General features: G+C 51.2%; 1 protein-coding gene across 2 annotated transcripts; it reads right to left on the bottom strand.

The window, feature by feature from the left end:
* Positions 1-3,748: 3,748 nt before the first annotated feature.
* On the bottom strand, positions 3,749-5,846 carry LOC112898742. Of its 2 annotated transcripts, none has more exons than XR_003229923.1 (2): positions 4,698-5,843; positions 3,749-4,111 (listed from the first exon to the last, which is right to left on the bottom strand). XR_003229923.1 is itself a non-coding variant. In XM_025967022.1 (2 exons), exon 1 carries the CDS (start codon positions 5,655-5,657, stop codon positions 4,842-4,844), a length of 816 nt encoding a protein of 271 aa, XP_025822807.1. In that variant the 5' UTR covers positions 5,658-5,846; the 3' UTR covers positions 3,749-4,111; positions 4,805-4,841. The 2 variants fall into 2 exon arrangements, 1 of the variants encoding a protein (XP_025822807.1); XM_025967022.1 differs by having other exon boundaries at positions 4,805-5,846.
* Positions 5,847-10,567: the final 4,721 nt, after the last annotated feature.

Here is a 10,567-nt window from a genome sequence, read left to right as displayed (position 1 = left end):
ATGGATGGAGCTTCATGCCTGAATCTGAACATCAGCAACACTCTAGGAATGTGGTGTTGAATGTCGTCATGCTGGAGCACACCAAAAGTCGTTGCTCGAACTTGGAGCGAATGAGCTGTTGTGAGTTTGTATCATTCAAACTAAATTCCGGCTGAATTTTCCGTAGGCAAGTAGAGCAAATAGAAGCCTGTCGTCCGAAAGAATTTCTGTTTCCCTTGTTGTTGGTAACTATGCCGTTTCATGTAGTTTGAGTTCAATTAGTTGTTTTGTATCTGTACATATTTCGTGTTCGGCGGCAGGAAACAAAAATAATGCGATTGTGCCATCGTTTGAAAAATTCAGGTTTCACAGGGAAGTACCAATTTTTACGGGTTTGCACTCGCAGTACCGCTGCAGATATTTTTACAGCTCGAGCTAGTATATGTCTTAGCTTTCATTTCTGAAGCTGTTCATGTCCAGAATAACACTTAAGCAGTTGAGGTTTTCCATGCATTTCAGACAAGCAGATAAGAACATGAATTGGTGAAGGCAACCATAAGGCATCAAGTCGGCTCACTATTCAGGACAGCTAACGTTGTGACTGGACCTGGCTGTAGTAGGTTAAATCTTTTCGGTTCAACAGCAAGTGCTAAGGTTCTAGCTCAAGTTGGTGTGACCTAAACACGGCCTATTTGAACACGAGACACATAGGTGCAGTAGCACGGAATAGAAAGTATCATGGAAAGACATGGAAAAAGCATGTAGAGCAAGCTAAGTCCCTGTACTAGCATCTATGAGCGCATAACCTAGGCCCTAGGGACTAGTAGGATTCTATGATCAGAACCAATCATGTGCACCTTCTTGTCACCTTTCTAAGAAGGGAAATGTGGAGATATGTTTTAGTTTTGCTTCATTTTCAGTAAAACTAGTTGAAGCAGAAAAGGCTGGCTAACTACATGTAAAAAACCTGCTCATTGACAAGTGAAGGTTTACCCTATCCCTGATCAGGACGATTAAAGGCCATCACTTTCTGATAAAAACTTGCCCACTTTTTCTGTGGATACTTACGCTGTCACTGTACCTTCAGTACTCCTGATAGTTCCTCCTCAGTGAGCCTACTAAATTTTGCTGACAATTAAGACGCACGGAGTGCCATTTCAGGTTGGCAAACGGTATCCCAATAATGTCTGCAGGTTACTCAGCCACGTCAGGGTATAGAACAGGGACCAAGAGGACGGAGATGTGACCCAGGTCCAGCAAAGCTCACCTAAAACAGTGACATCTTACACGTACACCTCATCAGCACTTGCACTTGGACCAGGGCACCTGACTAGCTGTAAGAGATGGATCGAGCCGGAGAAAAATCCCCAAATCTAACCCCAGGTATCAACCTGGCAAGTACGCAATCATGTGGTTGTGCTACCATCACGCATACCTGGCCTGACAATGACTACACCTTGTAGGACAATCTGCACCCGGCCTCTAGCAATCTTGACAGTGATTTTCTTTTCCTGCTTTCACATTCACCCAACAATTTTCCCCCTTTTTCAGAAGTCTCGCATGCATCAACCAATGTCCCAAACTTGCTTGTGTCATTTGAACAGTTTCCTCTGATCCTGTCCCTGCAGAGATAACCTTTTTTTATCCCCCCTGAGATACACCTTCCGATGGGTAATGATGAGTGTTTTCTCACTTGATTAGTGTGTGACACGATCGAATACGACGTGCTCACGAGCGGGAGCGAGCTCGATGGAGCGGCGGAAGACGACTAGCTAGTTTGCCGGTGACGGCTACGGACCACCGTGATTGTTATTCCGGGGGACGGCGACAAGCCTAGCTAGGCCGGCGGTGGTGGGGGCCGGCGGCGACGGCGTTTTTGCCGATGCTTCTCAGCAACCTCACATCAGCCACGGCCCCGCCCTTGCTGCTGGCCGCCCGGCCTGGTGCATCCATCACGCCGAGGCCACTGCGCATGGACATGTCTCGCGCCCCGGCCGGCGGCGTTGCTCGCTGCACTTTGCCCCGGCCGTCCCTTTCAGCCGGATAGGATAGTCGCAGCAGCGCGCGGCGGTAGCTACATGTACGACAAGCACGGCAGATTGCCAAAACAATGTGGTGATCGGCAGCTAGCATATATGTATACAAATATACATGCATATATACAACAATACACTTTGGGTGGTGAGTGGCATACATGACAAGAGGACCACAGCACAGGTGCAGCAGAAGCTCCAAGCCATCTCCATGCAGTGCAGAAATGATTTGCAGATGCTCCATGGAGGTGGTTGCCTTGTCACCATAACCACCATAACAGTACTCTGATGTTGTAGCAGGATCAGTGGAAGTGGTGATTAGACCCAGTTCAGGGATAGTTTAAGTGTCATAATTGAAGCCTAGGAAGGTCCTACGACCCTAGCTGGTAGTCCCAAACAAAAGGGCAGCCACAAAACAAGGACTTGTCCATGCCTCCATGCCACAGGTGTTGCTGCCGGATGAGATGTCTGAAGATGCATGATCATCAGAGTTTGTGACATCTTGTCTAGAGGTAGTAGGAAACTAGCAACTCATCAAGGGGGGTGTAGCTAGCCTTTACAAATTTAAGTGCGTCTATCTACTCCTTTTGATGTTGAGATGGATGCAGCCCATGGAATTGTGCAGGAGGCTAGGGGAGCTGCAGGGGAAAGAATCCACCATACAGATCTGAATTCTGATGGATAAGTTGACTGTGGCTGACAAGGATGAAACGTGAAATGCGCTTTCGAAATTGCGACAAAGGGGGTGGTTTGGGGCTTGTTGGTGCTGCCTTTCACGCAAAGCAACGCAATGCCCTGCACTCCTGCTTCACCGAATCACAATCATGCAGCGGTGCTTGTGGAAGGGATGGTTCAGTACATGGCCCTTTCCGCAGTGCGATGTGAAGAGCCATGCGTTGATGCATGCTGGTGAAACAGTTCGGATGCCACTTTCAGGAGCACAAGGGGCACACACACTCTACTTCAGCCGCGCCTTATCTCCCAAGAAAATCCACTGGAGTTCGCCATGTACAAATACAAGGGCACCTCCTGTAGTGTACTAGTGTTTAAAGATTATTATCGGAAGGCAAGTAACTTGTTATTGCCTAATCACAACCCTTGAAAGTTGAAAACATTCAGAATTCAGTCCCTGAATATGACATCAAGTAGTACTGACTTTTATTCATCAGGAACTGGTTTCGTATCACTGAGATCAATAGTGCAATACTGCCGAGTTTTCACAGCAAACTACGGCTAGATAGCTATAAAGTATCTGCAGACTGGAAGCTGAAAATGTTCTCTGGGCATCACGCCTGTGCCCAACCAGACTCTAAAATGGTTATCATATCAGGTATTCAGGTCTGCAGCCTTTACAGTTTTTTTTTTGAAACGGTGCAGCCTTTACAGTTCAAGAAAATAGTCTCTGATTCCTTGCATCTCAATGATTTTTCACCATGATGATTTGTTTGTCGTTAGCCGTTTCGTTACACATGGGAAGAGGTTAGAAATAGAATAGTGCCGCAAGGAATAAAGAGGAACAGCACTGCAAAACCAATCCATCTCACAACTGTGACGTACTTGTCATCTGGATGCGTATGTGATACTTTGATCAACAACAGCAGCACATGCATCTAAGCTTTTTCTTTCAAGAATTGCTGACTGTTCACTTCAGACAAACAGTGGCTATATATAACCCACTGTAGCAACATTGAACAGGAGGCATCTAATGACCATTCCATGAAAATAAGAAAGAATCATGGAGCAAAGGAAGTGCATGTATGGTCATTGACATGTGCATCTCTCTATTCCACACAGACAAACACACCCCATGTGGTAGCAACAGTTCATATATAACCACAGGCACACCCACTACTTCACCAGTATTAGCACCATATATGAACTTGCACAATTAGCACTGTTATAATCAGTAAAAGAGCTGTAGGAAAAGAAAAGAAAAAAGGGAAAAGCTAAGAACAAATGCCAGGCTAGCAAGGGCAACAACTGAAAAGGAGAACCTAACAGCCAGGTACCAACTCAAACCATCATTTCAGCGCATTAAGGTCATCTCTAGCTACTCCCACAGCACCTCCATCCAATAATCCATCCAGAACCTTCGCAGCCTGCAAATTCCAGAAAGGATCAGGACAAATTCATCAGTTCCAGCGTTTTTGGTCACTTGTTCATGACGAATTCTACTGCGGGCATCTTCTTTTCTTAAGAAAATAGACATCTTGCTCTGCTAATTTTAGTTCCATCAGGGGACATGTAACTTAGTCCATATCCAATGATTTGCGTATCTTTCTAGTACTAGAATCATTGCATTGTTTTGCAGAAAACAGCAGTTGCTTCCCTCTACCACTGAAGATTCAGATTTCAGAATACACTTTTTGACAGGCAATTCTGACTAATCATTCATTTCCAGTCGCATAAATGTCCATTAGAAGTCAGCACTAAGCAAAGCATGCATCTACAGTTAGATCCTGGTGGCACCGAAAGGGAAAGATGAAAGAAGTGGACCGGACTGCTAGCGCAGAAGCCGACCAATTTCTTGCTTTCTTACGGAAAGCAGCCACGCCAATGCGTCGCCTACCTCCGGACACGCAAACGACAACTCACTCCGGCTAATCAAGGAACCGACTGACCTTAACCAACAAGGGATTTTTATTTTACTGTTTTTACCAAGGAGATCAATCGCTAATATTTTACCTAAGCATTGCGATTCGATTGACCCGCCTCCCTCCGCTCCCGCGATCTCTTCGGCGGCACACCAAGATCAAAAACCAAAGATGCATGTGTCTATATACGTATCGTACGGCTGCGGCGGGGAGGCGGCGTCGGATCGGAGGACGCCTATTGCCGCCCGAAGGAGTTGCGGTTCTTCTTGATGAAGTCGTCGAACCGTCGGTTCATCTCCTCCGCGCCGACCGACGGGTCCCGCGCCCTCGGCGGCGGCCGCTGCGGCGATTGCTGCGCGGGAGGGGGAGGCGCCGGCGCCGCGGCAGCAGCAGCCGGGCGGGTCTTCTGCATGATGGCGTTCCACGTGGCGTCCAGGTCGTCGTCGCCGTCGCCGTCCACGGTCTGGGACGGCAACGAAGGTTCCCGCTCAAGAACCGCGTGTTGGTGCGCCGGCGCCAGGCTGCGCCTCACGTCCGAGACGTAGGACGGGGAGGAAGTGGCGTCCTCGTCGGACTCCGTGGTGACGCAGGACTCGCCGCCGCCGGAGTCCGGGGAGAACTCGCGCTCCAGGGGCTCGCCGTACCCGGCCGAGAAGTCGAACTCCTCCTTGACCTTGACGGCGGCGGGGGCAGCCACGTCGGAGGCCGTGACGGCGGCCGGTGGCGTGTGCTGCTGAGAAACCGGCCAGGGGTCCTTGTGCTGGTGCGCCGCCTGGGCTTGCTGGAAGTGCTTGTGGTCGGAGAGCTTCCAGATGACGAGGATGATGAGGTGCACGGTGACGAAGAGGTAGGGCGGGACGAGCCAGAAGCGCGCGACGGCCCAGGCGCGCGGGAGCACGGCGCCGGCCACGGACACGAGCTGCGGGACTGCGAGGCGCGCGAAGGACGCGGCCGCGGCCAGCGCGGCGGACGCGAACGCCACCTTGGCCGCGAGCACCGTCGTCGTGGACATGCCGCTGCCGCGGTGCCGCGACGCGTAGGCGGACGACATGGGGGCGGGCTGGACGCTGCGCTGGGCTGGGCGGCGGGGAGGTGGTGGTGTGTGTCGGCGTCGCGGCGCGAGTAATGGGAGGAGGAAGGCGCTGGACAGAGACAGAGAGGGGAGTGGAGCGGGCGCCGCGGCTATTTATGGGGGGGGAATGGGAGCGCCAGAGGTCTGGATTTTGCTCTGAACTGGATTCTTATATTTCTTTCCCTGATTAGTAGTTATTACCGTATTACTGAAGTACCAGCAAAAATTTATAGGAAACTAGCTCGAGTATTTACCTCTTTAGTACATCTCCTTGAAGGTTCATGCCATACCATAAATGTTACCACCACTACAGCACATCGTAATTTGTGGTAACTAATTGTCAGGCTCTTGAGTGCTGTCGAAATGGACACTGACTTGGGCCGTTCGTTCCTTCCATGGGAGGGACCGACCAACCAACCGGTGGCGAGCTGAGTGGCTGTGCGCCACACCATTCCATACCACAGCACACCAGCTTCGCTCTCGGTTGGGCATCGCTGTTCTGCTCCCAGGCATCATCATTCTTTTCGGCTAATCCATCTGGAGTATGGATGGCTTCTTTCTCTGTTTTGGTGCCAGATCAACACAATCAATCCATCATCATGGAAAAAGAAAAGCCTCTTCTGTGCTATAAATAAATAGAAACAATTTGGACTGGCTGGCTAGCTAGCGAACGTCGGCAGGCGCTGGCACGAGCACTGTTCTCGTCTGACAGTGCATCAGCCTCATAATTGGATTTGGGTGCCTGGGAAATCTTCCAAGCCTGACGCGCAGGAGCTTCGGCTCCCCGATCCGGCTACACATGGTCATGGAACCCGGGACAGCGCGGTGCGTACACGCACGGCCCGCTCATGCTGCCCTCTGGCAAGTCAACTCCTTGAGAAAACAATGCATTTCCCAGATCACCGCGCTGGCCTCGATCCAGATCAGCCCGGCATGGTCAAAGGCCAGGCGTCCCAGCCTCCCAGGGCTTGGCTGACAGACAGAACGGGCAGAGCAGGTGGGGAAAGCATCTTGTCTTTTACCCAACCGTTAGTCCTCGGCGATTTGTTTAACCACTAATAATCAATCGGTGAACCAAAATTTGCTCCGAGCTTGATTAGCAGGAGAGCATGAGCATGGGTACACCACAACGAATGCACTAGTAGTCATTTGCTATGGATGCGTGGACTTTGGCTTTTGCCCCTTTTCTTTGCCTGGGGGAAAGCGCGGGCGCGGCACGGATTTGTTGGCTTCCGGCGCCGGGGCTTCCGGATTCGTACTGCCGCGCTCGCCGAGCCCAACGCCGCCGCTCACCAACTCGACGTCATCCCGCCCGCGCGCACCGCTGATCCACGACCACGGGTGGTGGATGTGGATGGCGCGTCGGGTCGGGCGTCGCGGCGGATCAGGATGAACCGAGCAGCCGCTGCGTGCGTGCGCGCACAGTCTCGCTCGTCACCGATCCCGGAGGAGGGGAAAGATGCCGGCGCGGCGGGAGATCGAGCCCCATCATCTCCGGCACGGCACGTCGGCAGCCGCGGTCGACGAGCCCAGACGCTACGCGTACACGGCCCCGTCTCGTCCCCGTCTCTCCCTCTGCGAAATCGAAGGGGAAAACAACATGGCGCCGCTACTGTAGAGTGAGCCGCGATACGCCGCGGTGACTAACGCGCCATGCCGAGCCGCGATGTCCGGGCACGGAACCGGGACGGTCACGTTGAGCCGCCGCCGCTGTCTGTCACCTTGTCGAGATATCAACGGCCGACAGCGGCGCACGCCCAGGTCGAAGAAGCGGCGGCGCTGCTGCAGATGGGTCGCCGATGGCGACCTGGCCGTGCGTGCATTCACTGCAGCCGGCCAGCGAGCGAGACCGACCTGCCGACGTGATCGACGACACTGATGCCCGTCCTTGATGACCTGCCCTGACGACCTGCGTGTGCTTAGCGCCGCGTAGCCGGGATTAACAGCTACGTCGTCGACGTCGCCCCGCTGTCTAGATCACGTGAGATTAGCGGGATCCGCAGCATTACCAACGGGTGGCTGCAGCTGCAAGGCTGTCTCTAGCTGCATGCTCTGTAGAAGCTTGCTCCAGAAGCGCCAGTTTTGAGCAAGCTTTGTTCCTTCGCTTTGCAAAAGGCAGGATCAGGTGGTCCGATCCGGCAGATCGATCGCGCCGTGAACACGGGAAGAACAACGTTGCCTAGGTCAGATGTTCAGAGATGTATAAAAAATCAAACATACAAAAGGCTTTGTGGGTTCTGAATTCGTCATAAGATTTATTTACAACTGGATTTAATTTGGAGGGACGAGTTTCTATCCTTTTCGTTCTCCAGGAATTGAACCATTCATCATTTTGTTGTTCGAAACAGGGCCTCGTATCGCTCGTCACATCATCAAATGATTCTGGTTTGCTTTTTGCAAAATTAAAATTCACTCAAGTGCAGTAGTGCATACTAGTATATATACTAAAACCGGCGATAAATAAAATACCCTCTTCTGAATGGGAAAGGAATGGCGTATTCGTACTTGCTCCATTCTAACAAAAGAGCACCCTTCTCTGTCCACGCATTTGTTAAAACAAAAGCATCGTTAGCGAGGGGTTTGCTCGGGCTAAACAATGTTCCAAAGCTCAAACTGGAACCCTAACCACCAAGGTTTGGTTCCCTTCCGTACAGTCCAGTTCAACAGAGGTGGCTTTCCTTGATGCTCTCTTCAGACTTTCAGATGAGCCTGCTGCTTTATTCCTTGCTTCTCCTAAACTAAACACCACTTGATGCATGCATGCATACCGCAAATAAACGAATAAAACGATCGGATCAGACGTGCCCGTGCATTATTCGATCGGTTACTATTTAATAATTAGTTCGAACCACCCAAGAATAAGCTAGGGTTTAGATTAAAGCTCTTATTCGGATGAAATATCTGATCCACTGGCCTCAATTAGTGGTGTGGATCATGGGATTCGGTCCAACTGCAATTGAATAATAGTTCGAGAATAACTAACGTTTCAGGCAATTGTGATTAGTTAGTATTATTAATAGGCACTTAAGCAGGAGGCATTTCGCATAATAAGGTCAAAGAAGTCTGTAATCATCCACTCAATTTTAATATTTTTCGAGACAAGTTGTGAATTTGTTTTAGTATTTTGATTTTCATGTCCACTTGTGCCTTGAGGGTTGGGTGAGGGTCATTAGGGAGGATTTGAGTTTAAGCCAGCCATGCCTTCAAATTAGTCTTAAGCACCCTTTTGGGTACATGCATCCAGAAGACCAGAACAATATTGAACTCGATCACAATCAGCAATGGTACTAAACCATCTGTTGGAGGATTTCTCCAGCCGGGTGTCGGAAAGCACCCGCCTAATTCTAGTTTAGGATGAGTTTGGGGGAAGTCAAAGAATGCTTGATCAAGAGGCGTACGAACACGGGAAGCACATAAAGATTTAGAGTGGTTCAGGCCACCGGAGCATAAAACCCTACATCCACTGTGTGTGTTGTATGGCTAGGAAGCTTGTGGAACTTCTGTGTGTGTGAAGACTTGTGTGAACTTGAGTAAGCCCGTGCGGGTGTGCCTAAGGTTGAGAGAGCACCTGAGCGAGCTTGAGAGAGCCTCTAAGCGAGCTTGAGAGAGTCTGTGTTCTAACGTGTGCGCTCTCCCTTTTATAAGCTCAAGGGGAGTGCGTACACTGAGCGGGATCCCGACAGGTGGATCCGGCAACATACGTACACATTGGAGCCTTTAATGTCTCAGATCCGAAGATCTTCCTCATCAGCCTCCGTGCATGTCCTTCGTCTGGATTTGATCTTGTGCCGTCCTATCAGCATAGTGGGGGTCGTGCTGTCGCTGTAGAGTCAGCTCCTGCTGACAGGCGAAGGGGCTACACTGATCTGCCATGCTGTAGCCTTTTTACACTGTAGCTGTGGACGCCGTGGCCTTCCTGTAGCAGGTCATAATGATTTCTTGCTCACGCGTGCGGCGTTGTGATGTGACTATTCGTCCCTTGCCCACGCACGCGGCGCGGTGACATGACGCGCCGTCTCGGTAACTGGCGGGCTTACCGTGATGTCGGCTAGGCGCTCCCACAGGGACACGTGGCAGCACCGGACCTCCTCCCGGGAGGGATAGGAGGTCCGGGCCCCCTGGGAGGCCTAGGCGCTCAGGTCCCTGGGGGTTCGGCCTCTTCACGTGGGGGCCCAGTACCACCCCGCGGTGGTCCGGCCTCGTGACAGCCGTTCCTGAGTACATTTTCCTTACGGGCACGCAGAGGCACCGGACCTGCCAGGGCGTGGATGGAGGTCCGGAGACCGTGCCCCCAACCATCAGGCCCGGGCCGTACGCCTTGTTGCCCAGAAGCTTAGCGCGTAGTTACGGATAACCTCGCGCTCCTCGGGCTGGACAAACTAGTAGGAGGCATCACTGTCTGTATGTACCGACACCATCTAACCTCAAATTAAGCGCACATCACTTTCAAATTCGAATTCGAAACTAGTACTATAATGGAGGGCGTGCTTTAATTTTGCGCCGTGATGAATTCTTGATGGGCCCTGGCAGGCATCCCCATCACTTGGGCGCGGAGCAACAACTATGGTGATGATAAAAGCGGATGGTGGTGGGGCTCTTATCTTTCCATGGGCGGTGCGATCGTGCATGGCGTGGCCCTTCTCTTTCCATCTTCTTCCCTTCTTCCTTCCTCTTTAGACAATGGCCATCATCATTACCACTCACTAATCCACGCCGATGGATGGACTCGACCATTCTCCTGTATAGTTAAGGATGCGAGTGGATACCCAATAGTGATTTTTTGGTGTGGTGTGTTCATTTCAGGCTTTATTTTGGTTGTTGGTTTGTTTACTAATTCAAGGTCGGTCACTGTGCTGATGGGAGAAGAGAAGATCTCGGTGAAAGCGATC

This window comes from Panicum hallii, chromosome 7, assembly GCF_002211085.1.
Source record: "Panicum hallii strain FIL2 chromosome 7, PHallii_v3.1, whole genome shotgun sequence".
In the NCBI taxonomy this organism is placed as follows: domain Eukaryota; kingdom Viridiplantae; phylum Streptophyta; class Magnoliopsida; order Poales; family Poaceae; genus Panicum; species Panicum hallii.
This window is presented reverse-complemented; position numbering and strand designations above follow the sequence as displayed.

Excerpts from the sequence above, each read along its gene's own strand:
- LOC112898742 (XM_025967022.1), bottom strand. The coding sequence starts at position 5,657 with ATGTCGTCCGCCTACGCGTCGCGGCACCGCGGCAGCGGCATGTCCACG.